Source organism: Sabethes cyaneus, chromosome 2 (assembly GCF_943734655.1).
Source record: "Sabethes cyaneus chromosome 2, idSabCyanKW18_F2, whole genome shotgun sequence".
In the NCBI taxonomy this organism is placed as follows: Eukaryota; Metazoa; Arthropoda; class Insecta; order Diptera; family Culicidae; genus Sabethes; species Sabethes cyaneus.
The window spans coordinates 67,647,690-67,674,140 of NC_071354.1; the positions used below are offsets into that span (position 1 = coordinate 67,647,690).

Consider the following 26,451-nt stretch of genomic DNA (forward strand, 5'->3'; position numbering starts at 1 on the left):
ACAACTAACACATGGCCCGGTTCTGTAAAGAAGAAGAACAGGGCTTTCAAATGGAGTAAAAAAATTTTGGCGGCCTTCTTGGATTTGGTCGCCATATTGGATTTTATCAAAAAATGGCCGTTTTTACCAAAAGTCCCCCAACCGATTTTCATTTTAAGTCCACCAATGGAAAGCTGAGAAAAAATTCTATAAGAAACATTCATAAAATTAATTAATTCATAAACATTCATAAAAAGAATCATTCAAATATTTGTAATGGCCTTAATGCCATTGCACACCTAACCTGATGAATGTTCCTTAAAGCATTTTTTCTCAGCTTTCCGATAGTGGTCTTAAAATTAAAATCAATTGGGGGGATCATGGTAAAAACAGCGACTTTTTAATAAAATCCAACATGGCGGCCAAATCCAAGATGGCCGCTGATTTTTTTCCACTTCATTTACAAACCCTATCTCTCTTCTTTACAAAACCGTGTCGTTTGTAGTTTGTTTTATAGCAAATTTTGAAAATATCACAATAATTATATGAAAACTGTGAACCTTGCTACAAATAAGGGGCCATCCATATACCACGTGGACAGCTTAGAGGGGGCTGGGGGGTATGAAAATGCCCACGCTTGTCCACGGAAGGTGGGGAGGGGGTACGGAAAATGTCCACGTGGACAAGTTTTTTTATGCAATAGAAATTAGAAACAGCAATATAGAATTAATTATCCACATTAGCATTAGCCATTGATCAGTGATTGTTTTTAAGTTCAAATAAAGTTTTATATTGTGATGAGGCATATGTTCACGTAAACACATGAACCAAGCATTAAGAGAACACGTATCTGGCATAAATCTTGTTGAAAAGATTAATCCTGCGTTAGTACACAGTCGTTGATTGCCTAGCCCGACATTTGATGTAATGCAATAATAAACAAAATATGTTATTTTTTTACAACTCTTGCCTTCTTTGGGAAATGATAAAGGTAACGGAAGAATCCACGAATATTCACCAGTCACGTGACTCATTTATCACTTAGGTCGCGCTTGCACCAAATGATTGCATTTTGCCTCAAAATCAAATGCGGCTCGCCAAAAAAGGGCTTCCATGGACAACCTTTTTCCAAAAGGATTCGCTTTCAGAAAATTTTGCGAATCACATTGCGTCGGAAAGGTCTTGTGTTGCGTTGAAGTAGACGGCCAATCTGAGATGTTCTGAATAAAGATACTCTAGACAAAGATAATCTGGACAGAGAAGAATCGTCAAGCGAAAGTCAAGCTATCAGCTTTCTTGCAGTCGACAATAATTTTCAGTAGACAAGATCATAAGAATTAGGGTCCTAACACCTTGCATGCGAATTTTAATACCGTGCGGAAAGTTGACGGAAAATCCATGAAAAAACTCAAATTTCCGTAACGACTAAAAAGCCGTATGCATTGTGTCGCGGCCTTTAGACTGGCGCTTCCTTTCACATAAGCTTCTTTGATAAATACTGCACAAATCAAGTTGAAAACCAAATTTAGAACAATGCATTTCTGTTTTGTAAAATTTGACATAAGAAAAAAAATGTCCACGTGGATAAACAAGGGAGGGGGTGGGGGTTGAGCGAATGTCCACGCTTGTCCACGGAGGGGGACGGAGGGGTTGAAAATTGGCATTTTTCTGACTACGTGATATCAATAATAATACTATTAATAATATGATATTAAGATGAAATGTGGTATATATGGGCAAAAATAGAACAACCTCACCAGCAGTCCTTCGTAAGGAATAGAGTTGTGTCTTTTGAGGTTCCATAAGTGCTTCTAATAATTAATTTAATTTTTTCATTCTGGTATCCATGTGCAGTATTAAAACTTGTTTTGGCCAAGGTTTTTACTATGTAGCAGGAGATGCTTCATAAGCTTAAACGAAAAAAATAATTAAAATAACTTATATTAGGCTTAACTATTAGCAAGGCCGTTTGGCTCCGTCGTCTGTCCAAAACCGCAGTTTTGAAATCAGGCAGCCGGGAACCACCCAGCATCGCACCTCCTAGCTTGGCTACTCAATAGAGCATTACCAGGTATGGCCACGTGGAGGCGCTAATTAGGGGCTTGGGATGGCTAGAGCTATATTGGACACTCCTCATTTGCCTTCCCCATTTCATATCCGGTAGAAAACGGACGGGTTCAGAGCCACTAACGCAACAGAGTCATTTTGCCTACCTATAGAATCAGCACAGTGGAGATAATGTTTTTATTCAGTTAAATAAAACCCAATGTGAGCATAAAAATTATTTGTTTCAGTTTCAGGCTATGACTCTTTTATGTATCATTGTAATCGTAAGATCTTCGCATGCCGTGATGCAAATAAATTCCATATAAAGCTCAAATAACTGATACAAAGATTTAACATCTTTGCAAGCACTGGCAAGACGCGAATGACCATTAGGGTTAAAGCGTTTATAATTAAAAAAAAATTGCAAACACTGGCAAATGGAATGTACCCGCAGTTTTCTTGACAGACATCTATATTTTTCGCATCGTAAGATTCGGGTTCAACTAGTCTAGTACTATACGCGCCTTAATCTGTCTGCAACCAAAACCGGACCCCAAACAGGACGTTATGTTTTCGTTAAAACTGATTAAAGGTGGTGTCAACCCCATTGCATCTGTGTACCAGTTCACAATATCCTTCTGAGTAATCAACGCAATGTATTAATGGGTCTTCATACAAGTTCGATTTCTGAAACGCTGAATAATTTCAACTACTTCATCAGCCAAATGTATGCACCGAAAACCATTGATCCAAATGAAACCGTCGTACCTCAACTCAACCAGTTACGGCGCGCTTCACGTAATTATATGCATCATGTCCGTTCCATTCACTTCGATTTCCCGCTCATGGAGCAACCAGGTTCTTTACGACGACGATTTACACCCGCTCCATCCCGTGAAATGATATGCTCGGGGAAGAACGCGAATCGCAAAACAAAACATGCAATGCAGGCAGCTATACATAAATGAACCTCAGCCGAAGCCAACGAATAATTAATTAAGCCTTCTTTCCTGGCTGACCTTTTCCATCTGGTGCAATAAAATTTATACTTTCAAATTATCGTTATTATTATTAGTCATATTAAATCTGCCTTTCTCTTTTTTTCCTTCTCGAGCCACGGGTCCTCATTCGAGTACTCAGCACTGCCGTGCGGTGTTCACTACCATAGTTATTTAGTGTCGTTCGTTCTTCTGAGAGTGTGCGGCTCTGAGCAGCCGGCATGGTGCGTTTACTTTACATTATACTAAAAGGGGCCTACGTGCGGTTCAGTTCCTTCTGGTAGCCAAACGTCCCGTACCTTCTGCTCTCTGCCATTTTGGTTTAGTATGCATTCTTGCATGCGACTACCCCCCGTTTGGTGGATTGCACATGGAACGATACTTGAAAGTATAATATTTCTTAGTGCAGTTGCCGAAACAGAAGGAAAGAACTGCTTTTAAATTGAATTTTGAATATGATTTGATTCTTGGTTGCTCTTAACTCGAGTGGCTGACAATTGCCTGAATTTCTATGTTATGATTGTAACGGGAAAGGCTGTCATTGTTGTTGACGAGTCCCTTCCACGATGTGATGATTGTTTCGACAGCTCTGACTACCAGTAGCACCATAGGATTAAGGAAAAAGGCCCAACAAAATATTAGCTTGGAAAGTTTTTGCCATTTCGAATCTCATGCTCGATTCGATGGTGTACTTTCGAACGGTTCCTCGCTTGCCTAACGGCACGTAGTCTACGAGAAGTTTGTTTATAAGGTAGCAAAACGTTCGGCAAGGTGGGTATGATGTGATATATTAGACTGCTTCCTCTTCCCCCCCTTTGGGGCTATGTTTATTGCTAGGCCGAAAGACAACGTGTTAATGTTACGAGATTTTCACAGCCACAGTGGCTGGCGATGGCAGGGCAGTACAACAACCATCGACCACAAGCAGCCGTCGGCATTTTACTCACCACTCGCTGGATAAGACTGGCGACGGGCTAGGAGAAGAAACACTTAGTAATCGGTACGGACGGTTTGGGTAATTAATTATTTTTCTCCATCTTCCAGTTACTACTACTGTACTACTACCACCTTCGCCGTCGAGTGCGGTTTGATTTTCAGTATTGAAACTTGCTTAGTTAGACCTTTTAGAATACGACTAAACAAGATTTTTTCTGCTTTGTTGTCAACTCGTGTATTTAATTTAATACTTACGAAAACAAGTTTCAGGTACTAATATAAGTGCATGATAAATAAACTGTTTTGTAGTACCATTGTATGGAAAGTAAAATATCCATTTCGGACATCCATATTCAAATTCAAGTAGGTATCAGGTAAAAGTATAATGTTTTTCTTTCTATGATTTCTATACTACGCTGCATCAAAATCTGGACGGTGTCAATATTAGGATAACTTCACTAGTTTATTCTAATTAAGGTGCACGTGTTTCTTTAGAGGATCCGTCCGTGCTAGTATGCCATCTTGGTAACTACTTTACAAATTATGATAAAATTCCACCAACGTAATATTTCAACGTAATGTCAAAACTTCATAAATTTTTACCCACACGTTAAAAAGATACTTTCTACACTGCTTTGGTGAGAAATCATTCGTCGAGTGAATATTTTGTGAATCCTTAATGTAATCCTTAATCCGTCTTTACACTATGTTAAAGTGGAAACACTTTAATATCCGTAATATTCATGCTTCAGTCCCAATCAACACTCCATCGAATGAACTTCAAACCGTTCGCCTTCCTAGATTATGTCCGCGCGACTTTTTTTAAAAGTTGTTCCATAAATGCAGCCTCCTTCGCCGATGAATCACGCCGCGTTAAATCCTTTTCTCCTTGAACGGTCACAAGCCGGAACGAACCGCAGCAAATCCCATTCTACACCATTTATTACAAGTTAAAATATGCATAATAATATACGGCACTCGAAGCATGCTGCCTTTCACCAACGGATCTGAAGCCGATCGAGCGAGTGTGTGACTTCGGCGGTGCGGTTGTTGCCATTTCCAGCAGCTTGTCTAGGATAGCAAGCTTTCACGAGCTGCCGAGTTCTTGACTCCTGGTGTCACCTTGTGGCTGCAGCCGTTCCTTGCCGGTGAGTGACACGACTCGAGGAGATTGCAATGGAAGGGTGGTAGTGGTAGGCGGGGGGAGGGTAACGGCCATATCGGTGGTAGGCACGCAGGCCAGGTGTCGCGTGGCTACGTGCACGACGACGGACAGACAGACGCCGAAAACTGAGAATAGTTTTCTTACTTTCAAAACAACAACATCAACACTATGGCAACTGGCTTCTAGGTAGATCGAAAACCGGTACCAAGCGGCGGCCAGTTGAAGACCAACACGAATCCCTGCCTGTTGACCCGCCGGCGGTCGGTGGCAGAGCGGCGGCCGGACCGACTGACTGAAATCAGAAACCGTGGGGGTTGGATCTTTCACTCACCTTTTCCGTTCGTTTATATGCATGTTTATTTACGGTTGTCACACAGTCACCGTAGGGGACCTCTTTTTATTGGGGGGCTTAATGAAGTGAGAGAGTTGGTTCTGGCTCGTCGCCGGTTACAAGTTAAACTGGGAGAAGGGGTTGTTGTTGTTGCTGACTTTTAAGTTCAATCCAGGAAAGGAGAGCGAAAATGGCAATAAAAAGCAATAAATTGTCCTTGAAACAAAATTGCAAAATACCAGCCGTGGTTTGTTCTCCGTCCGTTCACAGAAAGCGCAAGATTTTGCGTTCTAAATATAGGTATAGGTGCGCTGGGTGCTGGTGAAGTTGGCTGACTGTAGGTTAGTTTGGCATGGATTAGCTTCAAATTGTTGTTATTATTTGATCCGCATTCTAAGTACCTTAAGAACGGTGCATGTGACTCAGTACAGGCGGAGATATATAGTTTGCTTTAGAAATAAGTTCTATCTACCGAAGTAATCAAAGTGAAGGTTCTTATTGTTGCACTTTCTAAAAAATATCACAAACGGATTTCAACTTGGCTTTGACAAATTCGCACACTTCTTTAGATATACTTTTGCGTGAAGTTGAGAGATTCTTTATCTTTGCAAAAATGAAAATAAAATTCGTTTCAATAAAACATATGGTATGCTATGAACATCAAGCTTTTAATTAAAATCAATTTTATTTGAGAATAATGGGAAAAACGAGACGAAAGCAGTCGGTAGTAACATCAACGTTTATCTGATCGGAAACAATTCGAACATCGGAACAATATTCGCAGCACCTTGCGCCTGATTGATTAAGGAGTACCTCAAGGAAGCAACATGGGTCCTACTACTACTTTGCTACTTTTGATATTCAACAATGATTTAAGAAATTTGTAGTCCCTAGAATTCCAAGATTTTTGTAGATGGTTTATTCTACCTTCGTGACGATACTCAATCTACCATAGCATTCATGGTTTGAGAATAATCCTCTCTTATAGACTACTTATAGACTAGACTACAATAATTCCTTATAATTCATCGGCACTAATTTTTCACTAGTAATTCGCAACTTCCGATTTAATCACTACACTTACACTACTTTTGCAACTTCCTATAATTTAACACTATCTCGTAGTAAGCAAGATCTACGCCCGGTTGTCCAACGTATTCAAATCGAAATCAACGAAAAAGATACGACTGAACATTCGGCGGTTATCGGCGGAAGGAGTTGCTGCAGAGTACTCTCGGAAGACTGATGAGCGGATCGGTGAACATCTCGGAGAGAACCTGAACGAACAGTGGAGACACATCCACGACGCGATCAGTACTACAGCGCGGGAAGTGTAGGGTACTACTGCTACAGCCCCTTCTAGTGAGCGGTTTGACGCAGAGTGCCAGGCGAGTGACTGATGAGAAGAATCGAGCCAGAAGTCACAAGTCACACACGCCAGAGCAGAGAGAGATACCGAGATGCTAGAGCTGCCGAAAAGAGACTTCACCGTCGTAAGAAACGTCAGCACTGGGATGGCGTTCTTGCGGAGGCGGAGAACTGCTTCGAGAGGCACGATACAAGAACCCAGCTAGCAATTTCATATGTATAAAAAAGATATAAATCAGCATTACAGCAGATTCTTCAATATAAGCATAATTAACGTGCACAGCCCTCACCTCGGAAGTACCGATGATGACAAAGACGAATTCTACGCGCAGCTGGGGCGTGAATACGACCGCTGCCCAAAACATGCTGTCAAAATTATCATCGGGGACTGTAATGCTCAGGTTGGTCAGGAGGAAGAATTCAAACCGGAGATTGAACGGTTCAGCGCCCACCCGCAAACGAACGAAAACGGCCTAAGACTTGTCGACTTCGCCGCCTCCAAGAACATTGCCATACGTAGTACCTTCTTCCAGCATAACCTCTACCATCGGTACACCTGGAGATCACCCAACCAGACAGAATCACAAATCGACCACGTTCTGATAGATGGTCGACACTTTTCAGACATTATCGACGTCAGAACCTATCCGGGCGCTAACATTGATTCGGATCACTACCTAGTGATGGTAAGGATACGTCAAAAACTATCTGTTGTGAACAACCTACGAAACCGCCGCCCTCCACGGTCTAATCTAGCGCGACTGAAGCAACCGAAGGTCGCCAAAAACTACGCGTTATCTCTCGAAACCGCGCTGCCGGAAGAGGGTGAGTTGGATGAAGCCCCTCTTGAGGACTGTTGGAATGCCGTGAAAACAGCCATTAACAGCGTAGCGGAGAACGTCCTAGGCAGTGTGGCACCGAATCGACGTAACGAATGGTTTGACGAGGAATGCCAGCAGATATTGGCTGAGAAGAACGCAGCGCGATACAAACAGAAGCGGAGGCAGCAAACCCGACTCTTCAAGGAGAAGAAGCGCCACCAAGAGGAGAAGGAGTGCGAAGAACACGAGCAGCTGTCACGACACACGGAAGTTTTATCAGAAACTCAACGGATCTCGCAAAGGCTTCGTGCCGCGGGCCGAAATGTGCATAGGTAAAGAAGGAGGTATCTTGACTGACGACCGTGCGGTGATCGAAAGGTGGAAGCAGCACTACGATGAACACCTGAATGGCGTGCAGGCGGAAGACCATGATAGTGGAGGAAGTGACCACATTGGTGTAGCAAACAACGAGGATGTGCCACCCCCATCGATAAGGGAAGTTAAAGAAGCCATCCAGCGGCTGAATAACAACAAAGCAGCGGGAAAGGATGGCATTGGAGCGGAACTTATTAAAATGGGCCCGGACAAGTTGGCTGGCTGTCTGCATCAACTGATTGTCAAGATTTGGGATACGGAACGACTACCGGAGGAGTGGAAAGACGGGGTTATCTGCCCTATCTACAAGAAAGGTGATTGCGGTTTGGATTGTGAGAACTACCGAGCAATCACTATCCTGAATGCCGCCTACAAAGTGCTGTCCCAAGTCCTCTTTCATCGACTTTCGCCAATAGCCAATAGATTTGTGGGAAGTTACCAGGCCGGCTTCATGGAGGGTCGGTCTACAACGGACCAAATCTTCACCCTGCGGCAGATCCTCCAGAAGTGCCGCGAATTCCGAGTCCCCACGCACCACCTGTTCATCGATTTCAAAGCCGCATATGATAGCGTAAACCGACAAGAGCTATGGAAAATTTTGGACGAAAACGTCTTTCCGGGTAAGCTTACTAGACTTATCATGGCTACGATGGATCGGATCCAGTGCTGTGTGAGAATCTCGGGTGGATTGTCGGACCCATTCGAATCTCGCAGGGGACTTCGACAAGGAGATGGTCTTTCCTGCCTGCTATTCAACATTGCGCTTGAAGGTGTTATAAGGCGAGCGGCGATCGAAATGCGGGTTACGATTTTCAATAAATCCAGTCAATTTATCTCCTTTGCTGATAACGTGGATGCTGTCGGCAGAACATTTGAGGCGGTGGAAGATCAGTACACCAGACTGAAACGCGAAGCAGAGAAGATTGGATTGAAAATAAATACGTCTAAAACGAAGTATATACTGGCGGGCGGGACCGAGCGCGACAGGGCTCGCTTGGGCAGTACCGTGGTAATCGACGGGGATGAGTTCGAGGTAGTCGACGAGTTCGTATACCTTGGCTCACTGGCAACAGAGGATAACAATACCAGCCGTGAGATTAAAAGACGTATTATAAGCGGAAGTCGGGCCTACTACGGACTCCACAAACACTTGCGGTCGAACAATTTAAGCCCCCGTACAAAGTGCACACTGTACAAAACGCTAATTAGACCGGTTGTCCTCTACGGGCACGAAACGTGGACGCTGCTAGAAGAGGACCTACGAGCACTCGGAGTTTTCGAACGGCGGGTGCTAAGAACCATCTTTGGCGGACTGCAAGAGAACGGTGTATGGAGGCGAAGAATGAACCACGAGCTTGCGCGTCTCTACGGCGAACCAAGTATTCAGAAAGTGGTTAAAGCTGGACGGATACGTTGGGCAGGACATGTTGCTAGAATGCCGGACAACTATCCTGCAAAAATGGTTTTCGCATCAAATCCTGTAGGAACAAGACGAAGAGGGGCACAGCGACCGAGGTGGCAAGACCAGGAGGAGCGAGATCTGGCGAGCACTGGGTGCCCGCGGAACTGGAGATCAGTTGCCATGGACCGAAACAGATGGAGAAATTATACTGCGCAGGCCTTGTCATAAGACGTTAGGCCAATTAAGTAAGTAAGTAAATCAGAATTACGTACAGATATACATGGTAGTAAATCGTATTTGATGCGCAAAATTATACGATTATACTATACGATTTTGTGCAGAAAAACGTATGTATTCCAGTTATTATCATTATATGCGATAGAAAATCAACTTGGTCCCACTTTATCCAGCTTTAGTTACGATTTCGAGTTTGTTAGGAGATATTTACGATAATTTTCGTACATTGATATACGAGTTGGTGCTAGCTGGGTACTCTCCTCAATTTTGCATGCAAAATTCTCTCCCGCATCCTGTTTCTCAGACTGAGTCTGTTGCAGGAAATCTTTGTTGGCGAATACCAGTGCGGTTTGCGAGAGGGACGCTCGGCTCCACGACGGACCAAATGTTCACCTTGTGACAGATCCTCGATAAATTCCGGGAATTCAACTTCAGACTCACCATTTGTTTATAGACTTCAAGGCGGTGTACGATTCAGTTAAACGAAATGAACTGCGGCAGATTTTGCTTGAACATGGTTTTCCAACAAAACTAATTAGGCTGATGCGTGCTACCCTTGACGGTTCAAAATCATGATAGCGAGTGAGACATCAGACTCGTTTGTGACGTTAGATGGTTTGAAGCAAGGTGACGGGCTATCGAATTTACTGTTCAACATTGCACTGGAAGGTGCTATTCGACGAGCTCTTGGCGTTTTTGAGCGTAAGATCCTGCGATCAATTCTTGGCGGCATATTAGACGAAGGAGTGAGGCGCGGTTGCAGCAGGTACACTAGCCGCTAGCCGATCGTAGTGTTAGTGTACTGCCTTGCGGTATCAACAATCCCTTGGCCCTGCTCGTAACATCCGGTAGTTCTTCTAGAAGTTCCAAATTTACCTCGACCTTTACCTCGATCACTGCTAAGTTGGCTACGGCTCACCGGTACACCTTTGTAGCCGTTCGCACCAACGCCTGTCGCACTCGTCCGTCTGGTCTCGACGACACCTCGAGTCCAACATTTTTGGTTCTTGGCTTCTGTCACGAAGACTCCGCCTTCAACAGCACCTCTCAAACGGCCGTTCAAATTTTATTGCATTCCTGTAGCAGTTTGCATGACCAATTTCATTAAACCCTGATAAAACTATGAGCTCCACTAGAACCTTCTGATGATCGCTATAAAATTCCTTCCAACCAAGAGGCCCACTCTTCAGATGGTTTTTATGACCTCTCGCCCCAGCAAACCACAAATCGTATAATAATGTTTGAAAATCATCTTAAATATCGCTAAACAAACTCGAAATCCTACATAAAGCCTAATAAAGCGCACCCTAGTTTACATTTATTCGTACAAAATGATAGTAACTGATTCACATACGATTTTCGTCACAGAATTGTATAGCATTATGGAACTAATCATGTTGAGTCGGATTTCATCGTATACAAATACTTATGAATGTGAATTGTTTTCATATAATTTGCAGTATGTATATCGCCTCCAAAACAGTACGCGTATGCTGGTTTTGTGGCTCGAATGCGATTTTTCTAGATATGTATCGGTACATATATCATATTTGTTACTTTGATATACGCACGAAAATGTTTGCTGGGAAGAATCAGACCTGAAGCTCAACAAAGATTCTTACGCTCTGCTGAAAGCAGCAATTAAACTGATTGTGCTTTTTTTCACTGCTCGACGGATGACGGCATCAGTCATAATTGTTGATCCCGCCACGTCCAATGATCCGCCGAGCCCCAATGCTCCTATTGCTACTAACGCTCATGCGTCAACTCAGCTACACCCATGCCCCAATGAAGGGATCGTCGATGGAGCTAATGGTCAAACGAAAGTCACCAAAGCAGAGAAACGTCAATAGTCGGGAACAATAGAAAAAACCGTACATGTGATCGAAAGCGATAGGGCCGTTTATACTTATATCTATATTTTTGCTTATCTAAAATTATATAACTAAGTGGCAAACATCTTAAAATCTACTTAACTTGCGCTGCTTAGATCTATAAACTACTAGGTACTTATAAAACTATCATCTTACATGCTAATATGTGAAAAATAAGTGAAATTACATTTGTTTACAGTTTATTTGCTAGCCTCGTGGAGGTATTGATTATTCTTAAACTACTTATTGGTTAACTTATAAATAACTAAAATTTGCCTAAGGTGAGAAATCATTATAACTAGTGATACTTAAACTATACTTATTGATATACCCTTATCTAAACTTACTTAAATGAATTAGGCTAAAAAGTTATAAAAGTTACCCGTTCATGCAACATCATACATCGCGGTAACGAATCACCAAAAGTGAGTTATAATATAGCATTAGTTTACCTAATCTAATTGTCAACGATTCTCAGGAATTTTGTAATTATTCTCTACACTTTGGAATACATGCTGGAGTAAATTCACAAAATCAGGATTCGTTTTATTACCGCACAACATCTTACAAAATTCTTTTGTGGCCAACTGTGAGATGTCCGGCAAAAGGTCAAAATCAGAATCGGGCAAAGGAGGATCTGATGTCGCAACTTTCGCTGATCGTCGGGAAGCCGGAGCAACAACGACAGGTTCATCAGCGAATATTCCGACTAGTACAACCATCTCGATAGTCAACCCAGCTGCAGTTGCTTCTATCAACAACCCCAGTGTCGCTGCAAGTGCAACGAATGCAGTAGCGGTCGCGACGAACGATGCATTGGGTATGACGAATGAGGCAAACGGCGCCCCGCGCACTGCAGCAGTAGTCACTAATTATTCGAATGATCCGGTACAATCAGGAAATCCCCTCCCTACCCTCCAGGTAAATGTGGACGTTGCCAATAAAGTAAATGCCATTAAAAAAGGAACAATTCCGAAGCAAGTAGCTTCGACTGCTAAATCGATAGTCAACTCGGTCACTAATATACGCGGAAAAGTCGTTGTTAGGCGCAATCCGGTACGAAAAGCGCGCGCGGATCGGTACACTAGCTGTGAGTGGTGTTCAGATAGAAATAACAGTAGAATGGTGCAGTGTGATGGTTGCGGAAGATGGTTTCATTTTGAGTGTGTGGAAGCGACAGAAGGTATAGCAGAAATCAGTTGGTTCTGCCCAGTGTGTCCATCTTTGCGTAGTTCAGTGGGACAGAAAACTCCAGCTGGAACCACTCATGCTACGGTTCAAGTCGATAATCCACTCCCGAAAGACTCTGGCGATGCGAAGTCATGCGGAAAGAAAAGTAGCAAACGAAGTGAGCAGCGGAAGAAGGATTTGAGATTGCAGAAACTCGAAGAGCAGAAAAAGTTGGAGCAAAAGTTTCTGGACGAGAAGTATAAAATTATGGAAGAACACGATAGCGATTGTGCGACGGACCTGGACGATGAAGATTTGGAGAAGATGTCTAAAGTTTCACAGTGGGTCAAAGACACAGAGCAAGTCGGAGCAGGACAGGACTCGGGAGTCGTAGCAGAGGAGTTGCAAGAAGAATGCGAGGTCCCAGCGTGCAACGTGCAGCCAGCTGTCGTCGACAGACGGTGCTCGCAAAGAGGATTGCGTAATACGCTAGCGGATTTCGCTCCTGTACAGCGTTCTACACCACAGGCACGGCCAACACTCGCTCCAAACCATCAAACATCTGATACTAGCAACATGCCTCCAATGCCCAGGTCAAGACTACAGCTTCCGCCGCGACCATCCCCTCCAATGATCCCGGTATTGGAAAATCAACCGATTCCTGCGGAAGAGACAATATGCGTCCTCAACCGTAGTCAGCTAGCCGCAAGACAAGCGGTACCTAAGGACCTGCCCGAGTTCGCCGGAAACCCAGAGGATTGGCCACTGTTTTTCTCAATGTACACGTCATCCACGCAGATGTGTGGATTTTCCAACGAGGAAAACATGTTGCGCTTACGCAAGTGCCTGAAAGGAAAGGCCATGGAGGCGGTAAGATGCCGGTTATTACACCCATCCAACGTGACTGGAGTGCTTGCTACGCTGAAAATGCTTTATGGTAGACCGGAGACAATTGTCCAAGCAACGATAAGCAAAATCCGTTGTCTGCCATCCCCGGACATAGATCGGCTAGAGAGTTTGGTGAACTTCGCACTCACGGTTGAGAATCTGGTAGCGACGATAGAAGCATGCGGAGTGCAGGACTTCATGTACAATGCTTCACTGAAGTTCGAGTTAGTCGATAGACTACCACCGACATTGCGGCTAGACTGGGCGAAATACACCCGAGGCAATCTAGCCCCAAATCTCGCGGATTTCAGTAAATGGCTTTACTCCATGGCGGAGGACGCAAGCGCAGTTATGTCGGCATCTACCAATGCCTTGCGAAGCCGAGGCAGCAAAAAGGACGCATTTATTAACGTTCACTCTGAAACAGCTAACGATCGATCTGGTGCTCCCGCGAATCAGATAAAAGATACGCGTGACCAAGGGCGAGAAGCGCCGAAGGATTGCTTTGCCTGCAAGGGTACATGCCCGTCGCTCGCAAAATGCAAACGTTTTACCGAACTGAGTTATGAGTCGAAGTGGGCAGTAATTCGTGAAGCGAAACTGTGTCGTAAGTGCCTCCGCAAGCATAATGGCACCTGCAGACAGCAAAACAAATGTGGAATCAACGGATGTATCTATCTACACCACCCCTTGCTACACTCTGAGAAAACTGATGCTTCCAGAAGGTTCTCCCAAGCGGAAGCCGCTACCGGTACCACCTGTAACGTTCATCAAGCCCAGACGAATGATGTACTGTTCCGGATTGTTCCAGTGGTTCTTTACGGTCCTTCGAAGATGGTTGAAACTTACGCGTTCATCGACGACGGATCCGAGCTCACACTTATGGAACATTCACTTGCGCAGGAACTCGGATTGCAAGGGTCGCAGAAAACACTCTGCTTAAAGTGGACTGGTGGAGCCAGCAGAATGGAGAACGAATCCCTCAAGGTAGACATGGCTATCTCTTCCGTAAGAAGCACATCCCAGAAGTATCAACTAGCTGACGTCCGGACTATACAGGAGCTGAGACTCCGGCCACAAACCCTGGTGGCATCCGAATTGCAAAATCGATATAAACATCTGGCCGGGATTCCCTTCGATTCCTACACCGAGGTCAGTCCGCGAATTCTAATTGGACTAGACAACGCGCAACTGGGGCATGCCTTCAAGAGTCGGGAGGGAAAGCCCTCTGAACCGATAGCTGTTAAATCGCGTCTAGGATGGATCGTGTACGGGAACTGCTCGTCAAATCAGCACCTCGGCAGCCACGTCAGCTACCATGCCGTACAAGTATGCGAGTGTAACGAAGGTTCTGACGAAAGTCTACACGCAGCGATGAAAAGCTATTTCACTCTCGATAGCATGGGTATCTCGAAGCCCGACAAGCCGCTTCTTTCCGTAGAAGATCAGCGTGCTATGGAAATCTTGGAAGCGGTAACAACACGTAAAGGAGGCCGATTCGAAACGGGTCTTCTTTTCAAGTATGAAGCTGTATGGCTTCCGGACAGTAAAGCGATGGCTCGTAAAAGATGGGAATGTTTGGAGCGGCGAATGGAGAAAGATGAGGTGTTGACGAGTGCGCTACGAGCAAAAATGGTTGAGTATGTCCAAAAGGGGTACGTCCGTAAGTTAACCGAAGCTGAATTGAAGATCCGTCGACCGCGTGAGTGGTATCTGCCAGTGTTCCCAGTCTATAACGCTAACAAACCGGGTAAACTGAGACTAGTTTGGGATGCAGCAGCTACGGTGCAAGGAATCTCCCTGAATTCAGTCCTGCTGAAAGGACCCGACCAGCTGGTGTCTCTGTTGTCAGTTCTAATCCAGTTCCGTGAGTTTCGGGTTGCAGTATGTGGAGACTTACGAGAGATGTTTCACCAGGTATCGATGAGATTGGAAGATCAGTACTGCCAGCTATTCTACTGGAAAGAGACATCGACGAAAGGTATGCCAGACGTATATATCATGCAAGTGATGACATTTGGAGCCTGCTGCTCCCCTGCGACTGCCCAATACGTCAAAAATACCAACGCAAAGCTGTTTGAACACGAGTACCCGCAAGCCGTCGACGCCATCGTGAATAAACACTACGTGGACGACATGCTTGCCAGCGTAGAAACAGAGGAAGAAGCTGTGAGGCTGGCACACGACGTGAAGCGCATCCACGCCGTTGGAGGGTTTGAAATGCGAAACTGGCTCTCAAACTCAACGACTGTCCTAGCATCCTTACAGGAAGAAGCGACAAATGAGAAGAACCTAGGAGTCGGGGAAGAGAATACTACTGAGAAGATATTGGGGCTTTGGTGGAACACGACTACAGATTGCTTCACCTTCAAAATATCTCCGCGATACGACCAAGACCTGCTGTCGGGAAGCCGGCGACCCACTAAACGTGAGGTACTTCGGACGCTCATGATGATGTTCGACCCGCTCGGCTTTATTTCGCATTTTCTAATGTACTTGAAGGTGCTACTGCAGGAGATCTGGAGAACCTCGGTTGAATGGGATACGCCGATCGAAGAGCCACAGTTCCAGAAGTGGCTGATGTGGTTGAAGGTTCTGCCGGAAGTCACCAACGTCCAGATCCCTCGATGTTACAGATTATCTACGTCCCTAGGGAGTAACGTCCAAATGCATACGTTTGTCGACGCGAGTGAGAGTGGCTTTGCAGCGATCGTGTATCTCCGCTTCGAAGAAGGGGACTTGGTAGAAACCGCACTTGTCAGCACGAAAACGAGAGTTGCCCCGTTAAAATTCCTCTCCATTCCACGTTCAGAGCTGCAAGCCAGCATCTTAGGAGTTCGCTTAGCAAACAGCGTTGCCCAATCGCTATCTACGAAGATATCAGAGCGCTACTTCTGGACCGACTCCAGAGATGTTCTATGCTGGATAAACTCTGATCATCGCCGGTACAGCCCATTCGTGGCATTTCGAGTGAGCGAGATTCTGGAGACTACCGATGCGAAGCAGTGGAGGTGGGTTCCAACGAAACAGAACGTGGCTGACGAAGGAACTAAATGGACACGCCATCCCGATCTCAATCCTTCCAGCCGCTGGTTTCAAGGACCAGAGTTTCTTCGGAAATGTAAAGCAGATTGGCCTGCTACTCCTCGATATGGAGCGACAGATACGGAGCTACGAGCTCACCTGTTAACGCACGCTCCCGCGACAGAACTTGTCATCGACCCGCAGAACTTCTCAACGTGGGCAACCATGCTCCGAAGCACGGCGTACGTTTTTCGATACATATGCAACTCAAAACAGATGATCAGCACGAATCAACGAAAGGGTGGGCCGCTGACGCAGCAAGAATTAATTAGAGCTGAAACTTTTCTTCATCGTCTCGCCCAGCAGAGCGAATACGCTGACGAAATTGCTATTCTCTACGGTAATCGCCTGAGTGGAACTGAGGTGAAGTCCATCCCAAAGAGCAGCTCTATCGCCTACTTCTGTCCTTTCCTTGATGAGAAGGACCAGTTGAGAGTCCGTGGCCGGACCGGTGCATGCCCGTCAATCGATTACGACGCAGCCAATCCTATCATCCTTCCGGGCAAACACCGCATCACTCGTCTGATACTGCTCTACTATCATCGCAAGTACCACCACCAGAACCATAACACTGTCCTCAACGAGGTTAGACAGCGGTACAGGATCCCTCGCCTCAAGTCAGTCTACAATACAATCCGGAAACAATGCCAGAAATGCATGAACGAAGTGGCAACTCCACGACCGCCAGCCATGAGCGACTTGCCACCAGCACGTCTGGCCGCCTACTCACGTCCGTTTACACACATGGGAGTGGATTATTTCGGCCCGATCTTGGTTTCCGCAAACCGTAAAACAGAAAAACGCTGGGTACTGATAGCTACCTGTCTGACCATCCGTGCCATACACTTGCAAATTGCACACACACTCAGTACCGATTCCTGCGTTTTGGCTTTACGTAACGTCATAGGTAGGAGGGGTACACCGGCAGTCATCTATAGTGACCAAGGGACCAATTTTCGTGGTGCTAGTAAGGAACTGAAGGCTGCTCTCGAAAGTCTGGATCGGGAACGCCTGATGACCGAGTTCACTACTACCCACACTAGCTGGAGTTTCAACCCACCAGCCTCCCCGCATATGGGCGGAGCGTGGGAACGTCTAATCCGCACAGTCAAACAGAATCTCTGTAAGCTATTGTCGAATCGCCCGATCTCCTACGAGATCCTGGAAAACGCGTTGATAGAAGTGGAGAGCATAATCAATTCGCGACCACTGACCAGTATACCTTTGGAAGACGACGACTCGCCCGTGCTCACCCCAAACGACTTTTTGCTAGGCTCGTCTAGTGGATTGAAGCCATGGGTACATCTCGACGACAATCCTACAATGCTTCGAAACTGTTGGCGGCTCTCCCAAGCTTTGGCCAACCAATTCTGGAAACAATGGATACGCGACTATCTACCATCGATCACTCGCAGAACCAAATGGCTCGAACCAGCGAAACCCATTAAGACCGGTGACATCGTAATAATTGCTGATCCGAACTTCCCGCGAAACTGCTGGCCGAAAGGACGGGTTATAGCCACGAAACCAGGAGTAGACGGTCAAGTGAGATGGGCAACAATTCAGACCGTCAGCGGCATCTACGAGCGTCCAGCCGTAAAGCTCGCTGTTCTAGACGTGGGCGTCTGTCAGCATACGCCTCAGGATGACCATCGGCGTATTCCGGGGGGGAATGTTGATCCCGCCACGTCCAATGATCCGCCGAGCCCCAATGCTCCTATTGCTACTAACGCTCATGCGTCAACTCAGCTACACCCATGCCCCAATGAAGGGATCGTCGATGGAGCTAATGGTCAAACGAAAGTCACCAAAGCAGAGAAACGTCAATAGTCGGGAACAATAGAAAAAACCGTACATGTGATCGAAAGCGATAGGGCCGTTTATACTTATATCTATATTTTTGCTTATCTAAAATTATATAACTAAGTGGCAAACATCTTAAAATCTACTTAACTTGCGCTGCTTAGATCTATAAACTACTAGGTACTTATAAAACTATCATCTTACATGCTAATATGTGAAAAATAAGTGAAATTACATTTGTTTACAGTTTATTTGCTAGCCTCGTGGAGGTATTGATTATTCTTAAACTACTTATTGGTTAACTTATAAATAACTAAAATTTGCCTAAGGTGAGAAATCATTATAACTAGTGATACTTAAACTATACTTATTGATATACCCTTATCTAAACTTACTTAAATGAATTAGGCTAAAAAGTTATAAAAGTTACCCGTTCATGCAACATCATACATCGCGGTAACGAATCACCAAAAGTGAGTTATAATATAGCATTAGTTTACCTAATCTAATTGTCAACGATTCTCAGGAATTTTGTAATTATTCTCTACACTTTGGAATACATGCTGGAGTAAATTCACAAAATCAGGATTCGTTTTATTACCGCACAACAATAATCCAATGCAGTTGTTCGCTATGTTCGACTAAGCTATAATCAGTGTTGGGCACAATTTCGCTAATTCGCCAAATTCCGGTTAGCGAGTTAGCGTTTAGCGAAAACGTTAGCGTTTGAAGTACGTTAGCGAAACCTTTAGCTTCGCTAAAAATAAACCCCTGAAATCGCTAGTCGCTAAATCGCTGAAGTTACATGAAAATTGAAACATTATTCAAACTTTAGATGGCCGTTTTAAGTCATTGGTTTAAACGTATTTAAGAACTTGACGTTTCTTTAATGACAGACTTCGTAGTCAGTTATTAGAGTACAAGACAATTGCGTGGCTAGCCAACGATCCCACTGACTCTATAGCAGCACCGCTTGTTAGGTGAGCATCATACCCCGAAGTTAATTGGCGGTTGTTTTTATATTGCATTGGTCAGAAATCATGTCACACATGCCTAAACGCGATCATTAACATGTTTGTATTCGGTTGAATCATCAAACATGTAGTATAACTGTCTGGTTAATGACAGAGGGAGTATCATGATATACCGAGAGCACCACTCATCTTTTCCGGACATGTCGAATTCCGACGAGTTCTAATTGAATCTAAATTTGATTTCCAGCAATAATAACATAAGAAACAGACACTGATATTACAATTCAATATGCAACTGAAACACGAATGTTTATGAATAATGGGTAAGTAATACTAAGATTCTTTTTTTACGAATAGCAATACAAATTGGGGGGATAACCACCCTATTGGCAGGCAACCATGTTATGGGTACCAACGTAGCGTTGGCGATCAGGTGCTTTTTCGTTTTGGCCATGAAATAATTCGAGACCTTCCGTTTGAGGTTCGCCCAAAAAAGTTCTATTGTTTGCAGCTGGGGGACACTAGGATGGTTGGCGGTATTTAGTACAACAATTATCTTTAGCCAGTCCAAAAGACCGCATCCTCCAAGCGGCAACTTCCAGCAAGCCGTTACATGTTACATATATCTCCGTTCACCGCAAGCCCCGAAGGAAAGAATAGCGGCTGGGATATTCCCTTCTCATTGATCGTTTCAGTTACAGTTCTTTGGGAACTTGATGTGGGAGTTATATTTGACGCCATCGTTTACTCCTAGGCGGGGCGTAATGAACCCTGTTCTTTGCCAGTCGTTGCCATCCAACATTAAGTAGGTCGCCGGAAAGAAGTTTTTGACAAGCCTTGATTCTTGATGCTCAGATATGGCCGACCTCGACTGACGCATCCACATAAAAATGTCCATTTTGATGAGCTACTTCTTCGCCGTTTGGCTCCAACCTCTCCAAGGCGCAGTAAGCTAAGGGCACTTTGCTCTCGGTGTCCCTTTTCAGCTTCTGCTGCATTGATGTTGTTTTGCCGGATCGGCTGTATCCGGCGGACACGAAGGGCCTCACTATTGTCAACTCTTTAATTCCAGACTGCAGTTGGCAGTACGAACAAAGTATCGAGAGTAGTTGCTCGACTGTTTTTGTCATAGCTGCTAAGAATCAATTGATAACGCTGTCAAATTATTTCTATCCACCCTCGGGTTGCTACGATTGTTGGTATATAGGTTTATTTGTTTATTGGAATCCGGATATATGGGTCTTGCCCTTCATCCACAGGATATTAAAAAAAAATCACAGACATAAAAAACTTATAACATAAATTACATAAAATGCACTTTTAACTTATCTTTAATTGTTTGTCTAGAATCTGATATCGATGCTACATTCTGTACGTCATTTGCCATAGACATCATGCGACGAACCGGTTCGTTCATGCTGTAGTTCGTGTTTCTCGTGGGTAACTGGAACTGGCGAACTCTCCTCAAATTTCTGTTACCTTCGTTAAACGTTACTTGACTGAGAAGATATGGCGAATAGAACCGTTCTGTTAGGAGGTCCTTCAGGAACAGTACATCGTTTATTTTTCGTCTGCAATCCAGCGAATTTAGATTTATTAATCTGCACAGATCTACATATGGTGCTAAACCATCACGCCAACCCAGGTTACGAAGTGCGAATCGAACAAATTTCTTTTGGACACGTTCCAATCGCTGTTTGTGGATATTATACTGAGGTGTCCAAACAATTCCTGCGAATTCCACACTTGATCGTACCAAAGCTGTGTACAGTGTCACAATTGTATACGGATCATCAAAATCATTTGCATAGCGTTTTACTACACCGAACATTGAGAAGGCTTTCGAGATTACTCCATCGATATGTGCGTTGAAAGACAGTTTCTTGTCCATAATCACCCCCAGGTCGCGTACTGTGTCCGATCGTTGTAAATCGAAATCTCCTATGTGATAGTGATGTGTGACATTCGAGAGCTTATGCGAGAAAGTTAAAACGCTACATTTCGAAGTGTTGATCATCAAACCACATCTGTCGCAAAATGTTTTGAAGTTGTCCAAATCAGCCTGTAGCTTGCAACAGTCAATACTGTTCTTCACCGGGTAAAACAATTTCACGTCATCGGCGTACACTAGCACGAACGCATCATTAATGTACTCAGGTAAATCGTTCATTAAAACAATAAAGAACAAGGGGCCAAGGTGGCTCCCTTGCGGAACTCCAGAATTTACATCGAAGGTTTCGGAACAAGATCTATTAAGTTTGACGAATTGTTTCCTATTTGATAGGTATGTGTAAATCCAGGTCAACATATTTCCAACGATTCCATTTTTGTTCAAACAGGCGAGCAAAGCTTTGATACTCACAACGTCAAGGTGGATTTATCTCTAATTGGCTGGGTAACCCACGGTACTGTTCGGCAGCCATGTTTATGCAGTCAACATCTTACCATTTGTGTAAACATATGTTACGTTCTGTTCGTTTCACTCTGCAAAGCCGGTATGCTGGCAGATGGGTATTCTTTTCAAATCTCAGCTAGTTAGCGCATTAGCGGTTAGTGACGCTAAATTTTCGGTAGCGGTGTCCACCACTGGCTATAATGCATAAAACTTGTTGCGTAGAAAGCTAAATCACCCAGACAGCTATACCAACTTGCAAATATGTAACAATGAGCAGAAAAGGCAAAGTTTTACTGTCACATCATTTTGTTCGATTTGATTTGTAGCGATCATAAAAAATATGCGAAAGAATAAATAAGAAATTTGAAACAGTTCCCGTAGTTGTGCATCATCTGCGCATTAAATTCTATTACGCATATTAAAGTGGTAAATGTCTAAAGTAGTTTTTACCAGAGGTAATGATTCATAGCGCAATAAAACCTTTAAAAATTCAAATAAAACCAAGTGGCTCTAAAAATGTTACTTGGACTGTTCCCCAAACCATTTCTATCTTTGATTTATCACCGATTCTTCCAGCAGATTAGGCAGTATCAACCTTTCGACGGAGCGAACGGTCTCTTGAACGACATCTTCTCGTCCTCTCCGACACCACTTGGAAACCTTCTCCACTCTAGCAATGTCGGTCGTCCACTTTATCGCTAGCATTTCGTGAACTCCGGTAACACTCGAGCGATCGGTCCGGCTTTTTCCCATCAGGTCTACCGATGCTCCTTCATCCAGGAATGCTAGGACAGTTGTGGATTTTTCCCACCGTGAGGTTTACCGGAATCATTCTGAACAGTCATCATTGTTCATCCGGATGTGCGCCGGAGGTGGTCCAACCACGACGTCATTCCTTTATGTGTGGAACATTTGTAAAAATAGTTATTATCTACAATATTGCTGAATACAGTTTTACTGTATTTATATTTGCAAAATTGTTAACAATAACTGGTTCTACAAATATCTCATACAAAACTTTTTCAAATTTTGCTTGGAATTTTTCTTGTACAATAGCTTATCAAGCAATTATTCCACTAATATTAGCCATATACTGGTTGAATAAGCATCTATTCAGCAAATTTTTTTTGGGAATCGAATCAAAACTGAGTTAATCTTCAATTGATCAACCAAAAAATCAACGCAATCTGATCAACCGGGTACAGGTGTACCCAGTTAGTAATTCTATGACAAAAAATCCTCCGATTTTGCTCGAATTTTGCATGTTTGTTCGTTTCTTGAAAATTTATGACCTATATTTTTTATTTGGCGCTAAGCGCGATCCCCCTTCTGTCTTAGGTTGGTTCCAAAAGTCATGACCCATGAGACCTTTTTTAAAAAAATCAATGGGGTTGTGCACAAGACACGACCGAATAGGTGACGTAGGACTACGTTAGTCTCTTTGTAGCGATAGTAGCATGTATCCATGTATGTAATAAAACGATTTTTCATTAATACATGCTGCATGCGTTGAACGTAACGTTTATCAAAGTAGTAACCTTGTATACGTTCAATCCTCAACCGATTTTGGAGTTATTTCTATCAATTGATTGAATCTATTATATTAAAACGAATCAAAGTCACACTAAACTAAACAGTAAATAAATTTTCATGATCTGTTTCTACATTGAATAGTGCTTTTCCTCTGGTAATCGGTAGACGGTACACACGAGTTTTTCAAAAAGCTGAACATTTTACGCAAAACTTTTCTGCGGCCGACAAAAGAAGAGCACTGATAATAAAGCATTTACAAGCTGCAGACGTTTTGGAAGTGGCAGAAAATGCCGCCCATGACCAGAAAACTTATTTTAGTCATTTGTTGGTCGTCCCTAACGGCGAAAAATTCAACTTTTCCCTCGTTGCCTGGTATTAACTGGGCAATAAAATATTATAAAGTCTTCAATCGTTGTGTGGCCCTTAAAAGGACCGATTGTTTCATTATCAAGCTACAATAAACTTGCACTAACGCACTTAACGTAATTTTTTTCGGTAAATTGGAGTACCGATTACCGCAATACAGGCACGGCTTATAGCAAAGAACCAACCAGAAAGCCTCAGCAGTTATGCGATCGAAAGCTGTTCGTGTATGGTCATGAGTCACGAAGAAATACCAGTCCAGGTGGCCAGCTTCAAGTGACGTGGGATAGTTCTGGTCTTTTTGTTATCGCGAGCAGCATTTCCTGCACACTCAACTACTTCCGCAGCTAATAATACCACCACGGCAGCAAGCTCCAGCTTCAATGGTTTCCTTTCCTCAGCAGCCGATGAATATGGCCGACCGGGAACTGCAGACGTGCAGCTCAGCTAGCGTTCGAATAATGCTGTTCGCCGGCTTACCTCGTGTTATATACCAGAGCAAGCGGCAAGAATCGGTCCCTCCTATTTTTCATGGTTCGTCATTCCATCATCTACATTGAACAAACTGGAGCACTTTAATTTCAGTCTGAATAAAAGAGCAAAGTTACCAGTGAGCCGTTCACCTTTTCCTGCCAAAGAAAAATTACGCTACATATTACTGTAGCATTGGTGATGGATAGGTTAGTGTTGCTAAAGAACACCGAAAATAAAATCCTAAGTTCCAAGTTTCCTAAGTTTCATCAATTACCGAAAACCGTTCTTTTAAGAACGTACAAATTCTTAGTTTGGTGCTATTTTATTTTCAGTCTGGGCAGCAACGGAGGTAAAGCTGCAGTCCCGTTCAATTTGTACTCGTGTTCATTACTGAGCTGTTCACCTTTTGCTGCCAAAGAGGAAATACGCTACGTGGTACTGCAACTGTACCCGTTTATGGAGTCACCATTGCCATAGGTGGTGTACTGCCGAACAGCCAAGCCGTTACGATCTGTTGCCAAAGAAAATCGACAAGAAAGCTTACTAAATTTCCAACAGATTGGCAGCAGTGATTTCGCGTCGGCTGAACTGTTGGATTTAGCCAAAGGTAACGCAAATTGTTGTGACGACGAGAAAACAAGCATCTTCCTTAGCTGACCGTCCGTATCGACGGAGAAATTTCTAACAGTTTTATCAATTACCGGAAACCGTCCTTTTAAGGATGAAAACAAGCTTAGTTGTCCTCCGCTGATCACAATAAAGTTTATTGGGCCAGCAGTGTTTATTAAAACAAAACATTGACTTTAGTTGTAATGCGTTTTCCTGCGCGTTTGTTACGGGGATTTAGTGTTTAATTTGTTGTTAACTTTGGTTTTAACTGCTATCATTTGTTGACGGAAGACAATTTTTCAATGTGACGATTATTGAAATTATTATAACTGCGGCACCGCTCGTGTTGCCGTTAGTGGTACATCACAATTAGCAATGAGCAAGGCAATTGACTAAATTATAAGCCGAAGCATGAAAACGCGTTACCACTTTGATGACGTCATTTCCAACAACCAGTCGCGAAGTAAGAATTCTGGTAAAACATAGGTTCATTATTTTCAATTTTTCTATAGTTCAACATCAACAATCCATACGTTTCTTCATTTGGCCCAATTCTTAGTAGATTTTGCGACCAATTGGTGTAAGAATATTGAAAATCGATCGGGAAACCGCTAAGCTATTAGCGTTCAAAACGTGACCACTTTTCATGAAAGACTTTTTGGAATGACACCCTATCCCAAACCTTGCCGTAAGACGTAGTCCTACGTGAAAAATGAGTACGCCTATACCCGGTTGATCAAAATTGGGATATCAGACTTTGACGGTCCAAAACCCAAAATATTTTTTCAACATGTTTTTAAATAAATCATTGAATTTATTCAAATTCGTCTAAATAACAAGGAACAGGAGCCCTTAGACATTATTTCAAAAAGAACATGCCGAAATCGGAGTATGAAATATGAAAAGGGCAAACTGATCGAACCATCCCTGCTTCCAGTCCAAATTACAGTCCAATTTCAACCAAATTTTAAGTCGAATTTCCAGTTTAATTTGAATTGAAACTTTAAGCCCAAATTAGCTCAAATGCAAGTCTAATTAAATGACCTATGTCAAATCTGATTCTATGTTCAATTTTAACTCTAATTTCTAGTCCAGTTCCAAGTCTAATTTCTAGTCCCATTTGAGCTTTGATTTTAAATCCAATGGCACTCAAAAGTCCGGAGTTTTTAACCTAATCGACCACTATTTTTGTGATAAGTAATAACAGATTCAACATCCTGCGAGTACTCACTTTTCCAAGGCAAAACAATCCCAGTAAACAATTTGGTTTGTATATCTCGATTGCAACTCAGAAATACGAAATCATATCTGCATGAAAAAGTGATACCTATTTCACACCACATAAGAACATATAAGTACCAAAGTGGAGGCAACATACGTGCGAAAATGTTAGCAACCATCTATAATTCTATCTTACATTTAAACTGCGCTTTTCATTACACGCAATTTAAAACTTCTGAATATACGATTAAGATATAACTTAATATTGCAATCATCTGTACTGTTTTATAATTCACGGTCATGAGTTATATTTGAGGACACGCACAACTTAGTGTTCACTTTGTTTTGACATATTCTAATCATTATACAATTCCAATGTAAAATTGACATGCATACGATTTAATG

General features: G+C 43.4%; 1 protein-coding gene across 1 annotated transcript; it reads left to right on the forward strand.

The window, feature by feature from the left end:
- Positions 1-12,126: 12,126 nt before the first annotated feature.
- LOC128735531 (uncharacterized) lies at positions 12,127-18,504 on the forward strand. Its single transcript, XM_053830013.1, has one exon. It carries the CDS (start codon positions 12,127-12,129, stop codon positions 18,502-18,504), a length of 6,378 nt encoding a protein of 2,125 aa, XP_053685988.1.
- The last annotated feature ends 7,947 nt before the right edge of the window (positions 18,505-26,451 follow it).

Coding starts and splice junctions, on each gene's coding strand:
- LOC128735531 (XM_053830013.1), top strand. CDS start 12,127: ATGTCCGGCAAAAGGTCAAAATCAGAATCGGGCAAAGGAGGATCTGAT.